This window comes from Haplochromis burtoni, unplaced genomic scaffold (genome assembly GCF_018398535.1).
Source record: "Haplochromis burtoni strain Fernald_Lab_line unplaced genomic scaffold, NCSU_Asbu1 Contig_35, whole genome shotgun sequence".
Classification (NCBI taxonomy): Eukaryota; Metazoa; Chordata; class Actinopteri; order Cichliformes; family Cichlidae; genus Haplochromis; species Haplochromis burtoni.
In genome coordinates, this window is record NW_024582396.1 from 3,053,490 (window position 1) to 3,071,195 (window position 17,706).

The 17,706-nt window shown below is 48.0% G+C and overlaps 1 protein-coding gene across 9 annotated transcripts in view; it reads right to left on the reverse strand.

Moving 5' to 3' along the window:
• Positions 1–451: 451 nt before the first annotated feature.
• The window catches only part of sh3pxd2aa (SH3 and PX domains 2Aa), a 99,512-nt gene continuing 82,257 nt past the window's right edge, over positions 452–17,706 (reverse strand). For 6 of the 9 annotated variants that reach the window (XM_014332668.2, XM_042219630.1, XM_005919305.3 and 3 more), the window contains 6 exons: positions 12,712–12,829; positions 10,439–10,836; positions 10,338–10,352; positions 9,890–9,939; positions 9,364–9,483; positions 452–8,977 (listed from right to left, as the gene is read on the reverse strand). In XM_014332668.2, the coding sequence (XP_014188154.1) occupies positions 6,884–8,977; positions 9,364–9,483; positions 9,890–9,939; positions 10,338–10,352; positions 10,439–10,836; positions 12,712–12,829 (2,795 nt within the window). In that variant the 3' untranslated portion in view covers positions 452–6,883. The remainder of the gene's footprint in view (positions 8,978–9,363; positions 9,484–9,889; positions 9,940–10,337; positions 10,353–10,438; positions 10,837–12,711; positions 12,830–17,706) is intronic. The other 3 variants (XM_014332669.2, XM_042219635.1, XM_014332667.2) reach the window with 1 other exon arrangement.

Consider the following 17,706-nt stretch of genomic DNA (forward strand, 5'->3'; position numbering starts at 1 on the left):
TCCTGAGTGACGGCCTGACCTGCACTTCCTGCTGAACACCTGTGTTCTCCTTTAAGAGGTGCAGATTTGCGACACAGAGGTGTGAGCATATATTTCACATTCCCTTGGACAGAAGTGATAAATCTCTCCGAGCACACGTTTGGATGCAGGAGAACAAAAATTTGTGTCTCCGCTCTTTAGCGAGGAACTGAGGCTGCGAGCGCTCGTTCGTCTTCATTCGCCGCTCTCAGCCTCCTCACGCTTTCCCCTCATAACTCTCGCTATATATAACCAGCTGCATCGTTCTGCTCCTGCACATCTAAACTCACTTAATCTGGCCTGCACAATAAGGCGAATGGAGATAAATGTCTCAATCAGTAATATTGCTGTCACAAACTCTGTAGAGGGGAGGGGGGGGGGGTCTGCTGCTGCTTATCTGTGGAAACACGTGAGACAAATGAACAGGAGGCGGTTTAAAACAACAAAGATTATACATTTAATATTGTTTCTCTTTTGGGCAATGCGAGATACAATGTAAACATGTACAAGATACAAAAAAAGGAACAAGACTCGTCAAAATGAGACCGTAGATAAGAAAATGTCCTGTTTTCACAAGTAATGCACATGTGCAGAAGGTCTCCAATCAGGAAGGGATCTGGACTGTGTTTGCTCTCATTAGTTTGGTGTGTGTGTGTGGGGGGGGGGGCTTGAATAAAGCTGCATTTGGCTCTTCATGGCATATCTTTTGAAAACAAGGACTCTGCAGGGCTTAAAGCTGCAGTGCACGACTTTGTTATAAATCCAAGACTTCACAGCGCACTCATTAAAGGTACTTGTTGTAAATTCCTGCGAGTAAATACAATTTAAAACCTTCCAAAATTAACGAAAGCAATCACAATGAAATGTGGGGGAAACGAGGGCGGCGTGTCCCTCCACGGGGTGGTGCAGCGTATGGAACACAATGGTGGCCTAGTGGGAGGCCAACAGCAGCAAACATCTGGAAACATCTCAACTCGCGCGCTGTTAAATGCTGCCCCCTGGTGGTGAAACATTTAGTTACAGTTGAAGAGAGCAGTTACAAAAAGGACCTTTAAGCCTTTATGCACAAAGTAAAATCTTTGTCGTTTGCAACTTTTCCTTCTGTCAGTGTGCAGTTACTCTCACTGCCAGAAGGGGGCGACTAAAGTCATGCGCTACAGTTTGAACCTGCTTAAAAACATGGCAATAAAAGCAGAAAGAAAAGAGAGAGGGAAAGAGTAGCACCTCCTTTGGTCCAACTCGAGGCCTGTAGTTGTTGCTGACGTGCTGGTAACAAACTGTTTTTGTCAGAATCAAGAGATCGCGAGATCGCGAGCTCCACGGGCGCTTTGTTTTGGCACACTGCTTTCCACAGCAGGGTGGGGACAGATTCTACTCTACAAATGCACCGGTGAGTTAAAGAAAAACAGGCACCGCCTTTGCCATTAAAATACTACTTCAGCTGTCACTCAGCATCAGTCACTTGTGACAGCTCGCCTCGGCCGCAGCGCTGGGCGCCGTCTCCCACGCAGGAAGCCACGGCGTTCTTTATTGGGAAGCCATTAGTGCTGAAATACTGTCAGACTGGCTGAGGTTAATTAAGACACACTGTTGTGCTAACTGGAAACGGGGATTCAAACGGAGACAAAGAAAGCGCCGCCGAGGCACAGCGGCGCGCCTCCTTCCTCGACACAGCCTCCTCCTCTGGAGCTCCTGCTGATGCCTGCTGGCATCTCAAACGGCTGCGACTGCATGAGGAAGTTTTCAGAGTGACATAAATAATCTGCATCGCCTGATTTTCTGCACTTCTGTTTTACCTGCTTGAGAAAGAGCCCTCAGCATCCGCGGCTCATCTCTGCTCTCACGCTCTAACAAGCAACCAGACGTTAATTAAAAACCTACAAAGCCCCCCTTACATGCACCTCACCTGCTCCCACACACTTACTGAAACTTTCCTATCCAACCTGCCTTCATCTCCTCCACCATCGCTCTGCCTGCCGCCGACTTCTGAAACTTTTTTATGTCTTTCGTTTACAGCTTGAAGGCGTTTCATTAGAAGCCAGCGAGCCCTTCAAATCCCGCCTCACCCCTTTTACAACATTCAATTATTTTCTCAACAAAAACACGAGAGAATAAAGCAAAACATGAAGCCTTTGTCTTATTCTAAAAACTGTTTTCCACCAGCCGGCTCAGCTCTCACCCTCGGGGCTGCGTGAGATGTGAGCAGCAGGAACTCGTATCAGAGGTGGGACCAGTTCTGAAGTTCACCTGGAGACGGGCGGGGAGGCCGAGAGAAGCTGCTGCACCATCAAGTCGTTTCTCACAGACTTTGGAAACTTCAAGCGGCTCAATTAAAACTGTGTTTGACGTAATGAGACTTCACAGCTCGGCTCAGGAGAGGAGCTCATTAGGTGCGAGGTTTCTAGAAAGGTTAGAAAGAGTTTGATAAAACGGGCTTCCTGTTGAAGACATCATTGTTCATCTCCCTCCAATCAAAGCAGAGCTCCTCTCGCCTCCCTGCCGCCTCGTCTCCTCTACCTGATCCGTCGTCTGTCTGCCTGCATCCTACAAACCCCTCCTTGACCTCCGACTTCTCTTTTCTCCAACACACCTGCAAACGATCCATCTCATCACGCACATACACACACTCCACCCTGTCGGGCATCTTTGTGATCTCAGCGGCTCGGCTGTGTCGAGGAAGGAGACGGAGGTGAATCAAAAACACAAAACTGGAAAGGCGCTTCACGCCCGGGAGGCGCTGTCCGTTTGTTAGAATAAAAAGAGAGAGCGAGGAATCAGACGGCCAAGCGGAGCCGTCTCGCTCCGCTGACCTCCGGGAAGATGATGGAAAACTCGAGTGTTTCCTGTAAGACTCGCGGAAACCGTGTTGGCGTGGACACGCCTGCTGAGCTGTGCAGGTGAAAGGCATAAAGTAGCGGACGGTAACCGAGCTATTATTAAAGAGCGAAACTCCAACGTATTATACTCTGACTATTTTCACTTTGCTGCTGAGAGTGAAAGGAGACTGACAGCACTGATGAAACGCTGGAAAAGCAGGAAGTGAGGGACAGGGCTGGGCCACATCATCCCGTTCACGGTAATACCGGTATAACGTTGGGCAACGATAAGAAAATATGGCGATAGAACGTGGGTAACACGCGCATGCGCAGTGCCTGTTTTCATACGCACATGGCGGAAAAAGCACGGCGGCGACGGAGAGAGGAGGGCGAAAGCGGATCGTTGAATGAAACAGTTGAACCAGAACTGGTTTGTAAACTATTTCTTGTCCAGTGACCTGCTGAGAAATTTCATCTTCAACAAACAAATGCTGATGTGGGAGTTTCGGAGCTGTCAGCTTTGAGCTCTTTGCACTTTCAGTTTTTGTGTTTCTTCGTCTAAAAGTCAGAAACCCAACGTGAGCGGAGGCAACGGGCTGAAACCAGACGGCTCACAGACGGGCGTGTCTGTTCTGCGGTCAGCAGTGACAGTAGGAAGGTTTCAGAACTGGCTTCCAGCTTTGACTGAAAACGAGTTTCAGAAATCTGCGAATCTCTCAGCAACAAAGCAAATGAGGGAATTTCCCACGATGATTTAAACGTGGAGTTAAACACAAAGTCAGCCGACCCCCAAAAAGGAGCGGGCTCTGCGCGTCGGCCTCTGCGAACAGCACGATCTCTCTGCAAAGACAGCGTGGGGGGAAAAACAGGATTTTCTCTTTTTGGTGTTTATCCTGGAAGTTGATGGATTGAACTGAAACGGCCTGAAGGAGCGTTCGTCTCCCCGGTGTTTTGTTTACCGCCGAGACGCTGGCGTCGACGTCACTTTGCCAGCCGGCGGTCCCAAAGGTCAACATCGCCGCGGTGATCGCTGACGAAAAGGCCCGACTTGGTCTGACAGCCGTGGGGGTAAATGTCAAAAGAGGCATCCAAGCAGGTGGGCAGAGGACACAGTCCAGAGGGAGAGGAGGAAGAAAACAACAACACAGAAACAATCAAAGAATTCCATTCAGGCACAAACGTGACAGCTGAGGGCCCCCGACGATGATGATGGTGGGCCAGCGACTCTACGTCTGTGACGAAGATCCCAGATGGCTGTAATGTCACTACAGAATGGGTCAGCTGACGGAGGTCGCGGGAGCAGACATCCTCGTGTTAGTTCATCACGTCGCTCTGACGTCAAGACCTCGCACACCTGCTCTCTGAAAACAGACTTAAACATGACACACTGGAAAAGACGGCAAAAGCCTCGTGACCGGCAGCCTGACTGGGAACATCTACTCCCGGCCCACTATGACCTTCCTCCTTTCGCTGAAGCGTTTTTGTCTTTTTTCTTCTTCTTTTTTTAATCTATTGCACATTTCCTCGTGGGTTCAGAACGAAAGAAAAAAAGAGGAAATAAGAAAAACGAAGTAAAAGCATGAATAAAGATGCTACACAGCTAAACGCAGGCTCGACACAGAACGATTCCCTTGCAAGTAAGTTCAGCTCAATCAAACAAAGCGATATGCAATAATAATAATAATAATAATAATGAATGTGCTGGAGCGAAATGTTCAGAGTGATTCGACACATTTACATAATGCCTTCGTCTCAAAGGATGGGGCCTGTCAGCACCCAGACGGTTACTGGTTTTATTTATAGGTCCATACATCAGTGATTTTATTACCATCACAGGACACGCTGATGGTTTCTGTTTGAATGAGGGGAACTATGGAAATAATAATACTATTCATTATAAATATGCTTTTATCAGGCATTATGTAAAGCACAATAAAGATGAAGGAAGTGCCCGTGATTTGCTAAAGCTGCAGCAAACAGCATCGAGAAAAAAAAATCACTTTTCAGAAACTAAATTCTTGCCCAATGCGAAACAAAATGTGCAATAAAACAGTTTTAGCTGCACTGAGATTAAAAACAAAACAGTTTTTGTGGAGACTCACTGACCAGCAGCGCATTTCTTATTGCACTGAGGTAGGACTGCAGGAAAGCCTCAAAGTCACGTTGTAGTACCGTCAATTTCCACAAGAGGGCTCCAATTTGACCAAATCTCCTGCCACTGAGAGCAGAACTCATCCTCATGTTTGGAAAATATTAAATAATTAGAAAAAAACATTCAATAAATAACATGCTGAGTTTTTACTGCATCTTTACATTAATGCACCATAAAAGCAGTTTTTAAAGTGCACTAACTCACAAAACAGAACCACTTCGTTCCTCGTTATTGTCGGTGTGCGATCACAGAGAGACCACAAAAACACAAATATGGTTTTGTTAAAATAGATAACTGCGATCTAGCAGGTACTGCACTTTGTTTAGTACTATGATACTGTCCAGCAGGAACATAATGAGAAGTTCGTGTTCGTTAGAAAATGTATTTCAGCAGTCTTGAACATCAGCCATCAGAATTTTGAACTTTGACTCCTTTTGGAAGAATTATTTCTACCGTCACATTTCAAACAGTCGCTAATAACAATAAAATAGCTACTCTAGTCTCTGTTTAAATCCCAATACTGCACAGCAATATCTGATATTACAATTAACTGTTCACTTCCTTCAAGTGCTTCCAGATACTGATAGAAACCTCGTTTTAGGCAGTTTGGTGAAAGTGTGTTACCATTTGTACCGTAAGTAAACGGTAAAATCCCCAAAACTGCCAATGAAGTGATATCTCTCTTTGGTTCGATCACATTTTGGCCTCTAATCTATTCAAATAAATCCCTGGATTAAAGTTATTTCACTACGTTTCCAGTATGCTTGCAATTCATCACCGCGATAGCTGCATTATGACAACACAATATACACAAAATCATTAGTTCCTGGAGCTAAAAGCTGTGCAATGAGGTTATCCTTACGCTTGTATGAGGTCTCATTGTTCCGTTGCTTGTTCTGTATTTTTCAAGTTTCACAGGTTTGTTGGTTTTTTTAAATAAATTTGTTCTCCCAGATGACTACATCCAGGAAAAATGACACTAAGATATTTCTGTGGTATCTTTGATAGAAACAGTTTACAGAAACCGAGCGTCAGCCATCTATTCTGCCAGAGTCGAGCTTTGGCTCGTCCAATTCAAGGCTGTCGGTGGAAAACAGATGTCACAAGAAAGCAGAAATAATTCTCTAAGGAAGACTTGCATCAGCACGAGACACGTTAACAGAAACAAACTAAAGAGAAGTTGTGATGATGAGATTCAACTATCGTCTTTGTTTGATGACTTTGTGGCTTAAAACAAATAAATCCTCTGGGAACTTGAGTCCCTTCACTCGTGCTTTTCTTTCTTTATCGAACTGAAGACGTCTAAATCCAAACTTTGCGCTTCGAACTCGTAACTTTGTATAGAAACGCTCTCGGTGGTGTTCATAGGACTATGGCACTCTGTAAAGATTTGGTTGATTTACTGGTTTGCCATCCACCATTTAGAACCTTCGTCCAGGTGACCAAATACAAAAGGCACTTATTGGCCATCGTAGTCAGTGATGGGCAGGATGAGCGTAGCCACTACTCTTCTCCGCTTCTGTGTTACATGACACAAACCTCTTTAAGAGGTCATCGCTCCCAGTTAGACCAGTTTACATGTCAGACACAGCATCCACCTCGAACTTCCTCAACCAGCGTGGCCAATTCCATGTTCCTGTCTCTGCTTCCAGGTAAAATATTGAAAATCTTCCCACTCCTTTCGTATAAATTTTAGTAAACCAGCACTAAAAGTGTCCTTTTTTATCAGATTAAAACATCTTTCTCCTTACACAGTCTGACCTTATGTCAATTTTCAAGGACATATTGCTTAAGGGAGATTGCGGGTAACATTCTCAAGGAGTGATGCCGCCGCCCATGGGCCTAGAGCGGGGAATGGGGGCTGGGGGTGGGCGTGGCTACGAATGTAGGCTTGCCTTTATTTTTTCCGCTCAAGGTAGTTAGAAGGGACCCAGCCTTTGCGGGGAACCAGGCTGTCCTGCACCTGGCAGTACCACCACCCATTGGGGTTTCTCTCCAACACCTCCAGACAGGTTCCCTCTGTGAACCCCATGGTCTCCTCGTCGCCACGGTAATCGGCAATGGACACATACACATCCCTGCCAAGGTTGTTGTGGATCAGCTGGCTCTTCTCCAAGGGCTTGGGTCTGACCGTGGACACGGGGATACCGTTGCGTTGGTTAACTCTGCTCAGGGCGTCTTGGACATTGCTTGTGCTGAACGCGCTCCCCGAAGACAGACTGGAGCGTTCGGCAGGCCTCGTTTGGCTTTCAACAACTACGTGTGGCCGCACGGTGCTGAATGAGGCATTTCGGCGAACTCCAAGAGTGGCAGAACCAGAACCATAGTGATCGCTCCTGCCCAGCGACTCGTTCCTTCTCAAGGACCCTGTTGTGTAGTGCGTGTCCTTGGCTGGCTGCGTAGTGGTGACAAATACAGACTGAGGCCTCACCGCCACCTGGCGTACCCCGTTCCTCATCCTCACGCCTCCATTAACCATCCCAGATGGCTTCGAGAAGCCGCCGGGAGGCTTGGAAGGAATCGGTGGGGAGTTCCTCCTCAAGCCTTGATGCTGCTGCGTCAGGCCCTGAATATTAATGTTATTGAGGGCCAAAACATGCTGCTCATTCTTCTCCAGGCTGTTGGACTTACTCCCACCACTCCCGTGTCCGTCTAAGCCACCACCGTCGCCCATTTGTCTGACAGGTTCCAGGTAGTATGAGGGAGCCCAGCCTTCTTCGGCGCTCCAACGGATGTACCACCAACCACTCTCCTGTTTCTCCAAAACCTCGACCTCAGCCCCAGCTGGAAAACTGATCTCAGAGTCCTGGACTTTCTTATAGGCGTCCACGGAGCGGTAGAGATTGGGGCCCTCCACATCGGAGTCACCACGGCTTCCTTTGGAGTAAACAGAGGAGAGATCTGAGGTACTGCGTGAACACACCGAGTCCTCTGATGATATAACAGAAGCTGTTTCAGAGTCCTCCCCGCGAGAAGGTTTGAGGCTATGTCTAAACTGACTCGTAGGCCTCAGCTGTCGTCTCAGAGAGGTGATGTCCATCCTCTCTGGACTCTGGGGCTCTGATTTGGTCAAAAGGGGCTTAGGTCTGACGGAAGGCTTGGGCCTGGTGGAGGGGCTCTGGCCTATTCTCTGCTCCACCTCCTGGTTGAAGACAGGGCCTTTCTTGGAGCCTCTGCTCAATTCATCTGATGACGAGTGAGGGCTGTTATCCTGGGATCTGAAGCTGATATCTATGTGTCTGCCCAGAGTCTGGCTTCTCCGACTCATCTCTGGTGTCATGGTTTTCATGGGCCTGCCAGGTAGAGGCGAAGATCCGGAGGGTTTTCTTGGGACTGTGGAGGAATGGTAGCTCCGTGGGGAGTTAGGCTCACTGGAACCTTTAGTCAGGGTTCTTTCAACACCGCCGCTCGGCCTGAAGCCATCATTCTCATAGATACACTCCTCCTTAGCAACCTCCTCTACAGACCTGAAGGAGGTTCTTCGATGGGCGAAAACTGGAGACGCCTTGCAGACAGGAGGGGACGCCTTGCAGGAAGGAGGGGAGGCTTTGCAGGAAGGAGGGGAGGCTTTGCAGGAAGGAGGTGAGGCCTTGCAGACAGGAGGTGAGGCCTTGCAGGACGGAGGGGAGCTGCTGTACTTGTCGCTGACCACACTGTTGATCTTCACATCGCGGGAACGCTCGTCCTTCAGGGGATCCGGTTCAGGCTCACCTTCGCATCCGACTGCAGGAATATCATATTCAGGTTCTTCGTACACAGCCCTGCTAGGCACCTCTGTGGTTTTGGAGGAAGAGTTAGCAGAAGGCGGAGCCTCCTCAGATTCTTGTTTTTTGACAGGTGGAGCTGGAGGAGGGACTTTGGGGCGGGTCAGTGTGCTGGACCTACGACTGAGGTTGGGCTTTTTGCGCTTGTCGATGTAGGAGCAGGGGGCCCAGCCCTCCATCTCCCCAATCTGCACGTACCACCAGCCTCCAGGATTCTTCTCTATTACCTGCAAAACAAGGAGTAAAGAGTTACTGGAACAAATACTCACATACAGTATGTATATATATATATATAGTTTGCTACATACTAGTGATTAAAGACTGAGTAATACTGTAATAAGATCAATGATGCATCTGTTACTGCAGTCGTTAAAAGAATCACCTCAGTATAACTTAATAAAAAACCCTTGAAGGAATCTCTGTCATTATCTCCACCCTCATCCTGAATCCTGCACAGTGAATTGTGTCTACGTCATCACTTTCACACACAGTATCCAAGGTCGTCTCCTTTGTGCCTCAGCTTTCCTGCCTATCGGGGGAGCACTCAGTCTGCATACGTATTCAACAGGCCCTGTCTCATCTGAGCGACAGCACTGTAGATCTGGCCTCTTACATCAGCCTTTTGTCCTCCACGGAAACTGATGCCATCAGAGATCGAGGACTGGAAATCTGCTATAGTGTAATACTCTGCTTCCACAGCAGGGGGCTCTGGTGGCTTGGGTAACTGGAAGCCCTGTACAGCAAAGAGAGAGAGAAGTGAGCCCCTCACGTTGAGCCATCCTGTATCTGACACACATAAAACATAAGATGTGATTTATGACTGCATGCAATCATGATATATAAATATGAGGGTAAATGTAAGGTGTGCACGTGCGATACCGGGACAATCGCAGACATGCTGAAAATGAGTAAATGTGCCTCAATGGTTGCTATGCAACTCCTGCAGTAGTCTGAGAGCCAATTAGATTTTTTCTCTTTTTATATTATTTATTGGTATTTATCCTTGCACTGAAAGATTTTGCAGCTGCCTTCTTAAACACAAGAAGAGTCTCGACTGTGATCACGTGTACTTCAGCAGAAGCATGGCAACATCACTGAGCACGCAGGAAAGGCGCTCTGGGTTTGTCAGTAAGTCTTACCAAGTTGGTGTCTCTTCTGGGGGGAGGTTTTTGCCGCAGATTAGGAGACCCTGATTAAAAATAATAAGATTTTATTAAGAATAATTCAGAAAAACGACCAAAGTAAAAGGTTGACACTCGCTGTAACAAACAAACACCAAACATTTAGTTCTAAGATGAATTATGTCACACTGGAAAGGACAACATATTTAAAGACAAGCAAAAGTAAGATTTGAAAGACTGATTTTGTCCTGGCTTTGGACGCCATGTGTGGAGCATCGGTTTGTTAAAAAATGGGCTCGTCCCAAAGGATGGATGGGCGGAGCCGAGCGATGTCTTAGTAACCACAAACTGACCACAGGTTCTTAGTTTGTGAGTGAAACCGAGGCCGAAACACACACCGAGCATGTTATCACATCACAGGTTAGTGTGACAGAGCGCGGTTAGACGCAGCAGCCGTGTAGCTTACCTACGGCGCCGAATCCTGCACAAATGGAAAGGGGCACGTCTTAATGTTGCATTCAAGCTTTAGGCTGAACTTTAACCTTTACACACAACACGTTCTCTCACCGATTTCCACTCTGTGCGGTGCCACTCTTGCAACAGCCGGGGAGCCCGGCTCGCCTCTCGCTTTATTCTCATTCAGGGCGGCGCTCGCCGCTATTCCGAGACACGGGCTGTTGGTGTCCCGGCCCGCGCTCAGCCTGCGGCCTGTCGCGGCGTTGATTTCGGAGGGCATCGGCAGGCTGATCTCGCTCTTGGAGAAGTGGCGTTCCGGCGTGGTTCCGCCCTCTCCGTCTGTCTGGATGTCCTTCTCGCTAACAGACTTCTTTTGCAGCAGGTTGCTGATCTCCATGATGTTTCCGATGATCTCCACGGGGCCCGTCAGCGTCTTCTTCCGTGGGGAGAAATCCTCTTTAATCTTCTTCAAGTAGGAGGCCGGGGCCCAGCCCTCTTTCCCTAAATACCTGCAGCCCAAACACATAAAGACAGAACGTTTAATATGACATCGAGTTTATGTTTCCTTCATTATTATGATTGAACTCAGGATCAGGTAAAGCTGCCCTTTCCATACAGCACAGAGCAGGAAGTAGACTGTGCCAGGAGTGACCTGCTGTCCCACTGCAAAATCTCAGGTTTCACTCTTATTAGTTTCCCCTGACCCTCCCTGATCCTGGTTCTCTTCCTGCTAAAAGGGAGTTCTTTCTTCCTGCTATTGCCAGGTTCTTGCTCACAGGTGGAGGGAGCGCTCTCTTTATTTAATATTGCAATTTTCCAACATAAAGCACTTTGAGCCTGCATTCGGGAGTGAATTCCACAGCATGTCTTTATCCTGTCTTCCTTCTCTCACCCCAACCAATCACAGCAGATGGCCCCGCCCCTCCCTGAGCCTGGTTCTGCTGGAGGTTTCTTCCTGTTAAAAGGGAGTTTTTCCTTCCCACTGTCGCCAAAGTGCTGCTCATAGGGGGTCGTGTGATTGTTGGGTTTTTCTCTGTATCCATTATTGTAGGGTCGACCTTACAATATAAAGCAGCTTGAGGTGACTGTTGTTGTGATTTGGCGCTGTGTAAATAAAACTGAAATTAATTGAATTCATTTAGACTTTAGATCATGATGTTATTTTTTAACACTGATTGAATCTCTCGCTGAAGCCATTTTTTAAAACTCCAGCTGACATCCAGGTCTTCCCTCTCCATCACTGCTCTGCTCCCAACAATGAGCCAGCATTCAGTACACCTTGGTACATACGTGTGTGTGTGTGTGTGTGCTACTGTTTCCTACTGCAGCTGTGTAGTAACAGTAGTGTAATGAGCTCAGCATGGGAGCTTCATTTAGCGCATTTTAATACACTCAGAAAAAACGTGTGATTTGAGTAATGACTGAATGTATCGCAGCAGAGCTTTAATGCACTCGAGTACCATCCTAACTTAGTGCATGATGCCACTATGAGCTATACGTACAGTTAATAAATAACTGAAAAATTCCACAATTTCTAGTGTTTAAAAATGCATGAAATCACACCGAGTCAGATCCTGTGTGTTGCAATAAAGGCACAATTTTAATTCTGGTGATGTGAGTAGCCAAAGGCAAGTAAACAGAATGCATAATAGATGCAAAGAGATGCTGCTTCCCCACATTTAAGCAGACATTGTTATGCTAAACGAGTAATTTCAGAGTGCTTAGTGAAACAATAAGTAATGCTCCAAATGAAACTCCGAGTCATTTCCCCGACACAGAAGAGACGCGACTGTTCCCTGTTTTCCGTTTCACGACTCCCAACTGCGACCACAAGGAGTCCCCGTAACTAAAAAAGCTTCATGCATGGACTTTGCTGTTTAAAGAAGGGCCCACTGAGAGCAGCGTGACTCAGACATGCATCTGCAGGATTATTTTCTGTTGGACACGGTGCTCAGAAATGACTCTGTGTGCACTGCAGGGAGTGCCAAAGAGCGAACAAGCTGTTAGGAAAGCAGTCAGTGTACATGACAAGTGCACACACGGCAGCTCGCGTACGCGCCTCAAACAGGAGCTCTGGATCCATGTTTGTGTACGCGCTGGTATGTGAGGCTCCACAAGGCGTCATGTGATAGTAATCAGCTGTGCAGCGGAGCGCCCGGGGACTCGAGGAACTGAACAACTGTGAGGAAATACACACCGGCTGAGTAAACGACACACACGTGCAAACACGCAGGCGGCTCTGACGCCACCATATGTTAACGCTTTCTTCTCAGCGCCATTATGCAAATGAGACCTCCAGGAAATTGTTGCTCTGATCGCCGAGACGACGACGAGCAACAGCCTCGCGGTGAAATGTGCGGGTTCGGCGTGCACCGTTTACCCACCTGATGTACCACCAGCCCTCCAGGTTCTTTTGGATGACCTCCACGGTGACCCCTTTCTCAAAGCTCACCTCGTCTTTTCCTTGGCTGGCGTACGGCTGGATCGTCACATATTTCTCCTCTGCGGGGGTAAAGGAGAGAGGAAACAAGATCATTGAAAAGTCTCACACTGCTGTAGATTACACCATCTCAGAGGGAGAAAACGGTCAGTGTGACCCACTTTAAACGCCATTTCCACGCCAACAGAAACACGAACCTCTCGTCTTTGACCTGCCTGCACATAAATAGCAAACGGCGCCCTCTACAGGCCGAACCTTTAGGCCTCGCTCAGGCTACATGAACCCAGATTCAGAATCATTACCACGCAGCTCTCAAAGAGAGAAGATCCAGAAGCAGCAGCTGGTGCTGATGGTGGTCACGAGGCTGCTGCACGTCTGATGCATGAATACAAATGGCAGCTGTTGTAACGCAGATCACGGTTTCCTAATAATTACAGAATTACAGTATTTTACTACAATTAAAACCCTGTTAGGATAAACCTAAGTAAACCTACGTCACAGCCTTTCCTGTTTCACCCAGCACGAGCGCTCCTTTTAAAGCTCACGTCTTTGGTCCACTAATGTGCAGCAGAGTGGAATTACTGACCCAGAGCCTGCACTCAAAAACACACTGGGTGTGGAGGTGAGCACTTGCAGATGGACAGAGAATAACAAGTCAGATCTGGAGCATCTGATAAATGTTGTTATGGTCGTCTCGAGCCGAGCGTGTGCATCAGTTTGTTGTCTCTAATTCTTTCATCTGGAAGAAAAGATGAAAGATCCAATTAATCTCATCTGTGTTTGTTTTTTCGTGAGCTGTACACGTGCGTCCGTCTCCGAGTTCACGCGTTGCTGGCGTCACAGAGCCGCGAGCCGAGTGGGCGGGACTGTAAATCAGTGCTGCAAACAACAGCGCGGTGATAAACCTCAGGGACACCCCACCCCTGCCGTCAGCAGCTGATCCACCACCACCGAGAGGTCGAGACACCCTGACCTGGCTTTGTGTCAGGATGAATCAACGTGAGGAGATGTGCTGTAATTGAATTTGAGTCAAGGTCTCCAGTGAAGCTGTGTCAGCAGGGTGTGAGAGCGACTGTTCTCCCATTAGCAAATTGCATCCTGAGAGAACATAAATCTCCTGTGATCAGTCTTTGTTTTTGTCCTTTACTAAATCAAACTACATCTGAAGCGTCTGCATGGAGCTCTAGCTCAGGAACGCATTAGCAGCCGGGGACGGGGGGGCGGGGGCTCCATTCGGTGGAATAACTCGAGTTTTTCACACTTTTCTCTGCTTCGCTCAGCTTTCTGCAGCTCCTGGTAGCAGACCCGAACCATCTGGTTGCCAGGCAGCATAAAGCGCCTGGGACGTTGGCCCGCAGTCGAGAGCGGCGGTGGACGAAAAAGCCACGAGAGCTGAAGTCTGACATGACTACAGTGAGCACTGCTCCAGCTTTAATGCCGAGACTGTTTCTGATGGTGGAAAAAAGGCGACCGGTCCAGGAGTCTTTAGCCTGTTTGCAGCCAGGAGCACTCGCTGCCGTGAAACTCGTCTGACCCCGGCTTCTCTCAGTCCTCTGTGACCTCACGTCATCGGGACGACTTTTTCAGCCAGTAAACCTCAGCAGGCTCGTTCTCTGCCTCCGTTACTAAATATGTTACAGGACGGATCAAAAACATCTTTGTAGCGGATCGATGTTGATTCAGTTCTCATATTTTTGGGCCGTATGCTGGGAACAGGTCGTGTGCCTCTCATATAAAACCTGCTGTTCCCATCGCTCTGATGTTTTTGTGGTTACTCCAGTTCATGTAGGGTGACAGACGGGGTTTACGGGGTCAACCGTGTTGACCACAGGTCGCCCCGTCATGTCAAATTAGCAATGCTAATGCCCTGTAAACACCTGAAAGCTCGGGATTCACTGATAACACAGATCTTCACAGTCGCTGACAAACACCACAAAAGCTGCTTCCATCAGGGCGCTGGATTAACAGCTGAACGGAGGCTACGTCCACACTAATGCGCCTGATGGTGGTTGGGAAAGCCCGCCCCTGAAGGTAAACGCAGCGTTTCACAGCTGTAGAGCTCCGACACGCCCTGCTCGCACACTATCCTCCACAGTTCAAGCAACAACTTTCTAACCAGCGTCGCACCAGCAGCCTCACTGTGTGTCTGGGACTTTCACATTTTACTTTCACCACCCAGAAACATTTAATGGAGGCACGGTGTGTACCAACATCACAAAATTGGAACGACACCACCGAGCAATAAAAGCTAAAAAGCTAAGGTGTCTTAAACAGCAGGAATTAGAGAGCAGCTTGGTGGCGACAGCTAGTCGAGTGACTCATCCACGCTGCAGAGGTCTGTGTGATTAAAAGCAGGCTACAGATTGCGCCCCTGCCCCACTTTCACACTTTCCATTGGATCGTTGGGTCGTTCTGGGAGACGCAGCTGTAGTCAGGCGACATTCCCGCGGACATGGCCGACCCGTACGGTCACATTCCATGAACGAAGTGGTAATCCTTTAATATTTCTACATTAGCCACTACGGCTGGTGACAAAGAGGTCCCCACTCTGAATTCATAACCAGCTGAGTGGGAGATGTGAATGAGTAATGCCCCCCTGCTTCTCAACCACATTTCAGATAAGATAAGATAAAACTTTATTAATCCCTCGGGTGGGTTCCTCTGTTTCCAAGAGCACAGCAAGTTACAGAACGTGAGCAGAATATTACATATACACATATATAAATACAGAGACATGTGTAAATAAAATATACGAAAGGGATAAATAGAATAAATAGGAACAAGAATACAAAGGAACTGCACGTTTCAAGTATTGAGTCTATTGCACTGTTGACTATTAACAAAAGGTATTGCACAGTGAGGTGAAGAGGCACTACAGCTTAGTTGTTCCCCCCTCCTCTGTCCTCCTGTCTCCCCTCCCTCTCCCCTCCAGAGAGGAGTTAAACAGTCTGATGGCGTGTGGGACAAAGGAGTTTTTAAGTCTGTTAGTTCTTGTCTTGGGGAGAAGCAACCTGTCACTGAACAGACTCTTCTGGTTGTTTATGGCCGTGTGCAGAGGATGCCTGGCATTGTCCATAATGTCCATCAGTTTCTTTAGTGTCCTTTTCTCTGCCACTGTCACCAGAGTGTCCAGCTTCATGCCGACCACAGAGCTAGCCCTCCTGATCAGTTTCTCCAGCCTGATGAGTCCTTCTTTGCTGTGCTGCTCCCCCAGCACACCACAGCATAGAAAAGTACTCCAGCAACCACTGACTGGTAAAACATCCTCAGGAGCTTCCTGCAGATGTTAAAAGACCTCAGCCTCCTGAGGAAGTACAGTCGGCTTTGTGCTTTTTTATACAGGTGCTCTGTGTTGCATGACCAGTCCAGTTTGTTGTCCACCCACAGCCCGAGGTACTTGTACGTGTTGACCACCTCCACCTTTGTCTAACGTGGCTGTGATGTACGACTCCATCTCCATCATACTGCTCTCATTTACAGCCCGCTTTAGGTCAACTTCAACACTTCCATCAGGAGCCCACTCTGTAGATCAGCCGGGTCGGATTAATCATTAATCAGTGCTCTGCTGCCTGCTGGTCCAGGACTGAGTGGACGCAGAGCTTCAGTCGGGGAATTTAAAGGTTCTTAGAGGTTTTCCCTTGTTTTCTGGGCTCGGGACGAGCTTCCGTAAACACGGCACAGCTACAAGGCGTCTTTATGAAGCAGCCAAACCGACAGTCTGGATTAGAAAGCGCCGGCTCGCTCCTCAGCAAAGAGACGCTTGTTTGTTTCTCTCACGTTTCAGCATTTACGCAAAAATGACTCGACAAAACCACAAGTATCCAAAAATTAAAACTGAAATGTGAAAGTCATAAACAGCCTTTCAAAGCTAATGAAGCAACAACACTGTTACGCAACCATTTACATGACGGGGCTCGGCGGCCGTCGAGGTCGCGGCGCTCGTGCTGCGGGTGCCGAACGCTTCATTATCTAAATCTGTTTAATGCAGTCCAATTATTTTGCTTCTCAGCGAGAGCCGGGGAGCGTTCCACGTCTGAGGGAGCAAGATTTGAGATTCTACTGTCAGAGCTGACTCATGGCCACCCAATATGCTGCAGATACTGGGCCACTTGTTGTTTTTGTGTTAGTTGTTCACCACATAGATGCAGATTACGTGAAAGGAGAGCTGCAGCTACAGCTGTGTGATTAAAAACACTGTATTAGTGTATCGAGCAGCAGACCGAGCCTGACAAAAGGACTCGTGTTAGAACAGCCTGAGCTTCTAACTCACAGGGATTACAAACACCGAGCGCCCTACTTGACTTAATCGTTCACTTTGGCCACGTTTAACACAAACATCCACATCCAGGAAATAAAGAAGAACACAACAGCTCCCACTTAATGCTGCTGAGACAGGACCACACATCAAAGAGTCATTTTATCTTAAACAGACTCCAAATTAACCTCGAACATCTCATTTACCCTGAACTGTTGCACAGATCTCTGTGGCAACACTTTACTCTTTGTTTCCAACTTGGCTACAGGGACACACAGGGACACACAGAGACACACAGGGACACACAGAGACACACAGGGACACACAGGGTCACACAGAGACACACAGAGACACACAGGGACACACAGGGTCACACAGAGACACACAGAGACACACAGAGACACACAGGGACACACAGGGACACACAGAGACACACAGAGACACACAGAGACACACAGGGACACACAGAGACACACAGGGACACACAGGGTCACACAGGGACACACAGAGACACACAGAGACACACAGGGACACAGGGTCACACAGAGACACACAGGGTCACACAGGGACACACAGAGACACACAGGGTCACACAGAGACACACAGGGTCACACAGAGACACACAGAGACACACAGGGACACACAGGGTCACACAGGGACACACAGAGACACACAGGGTCACAC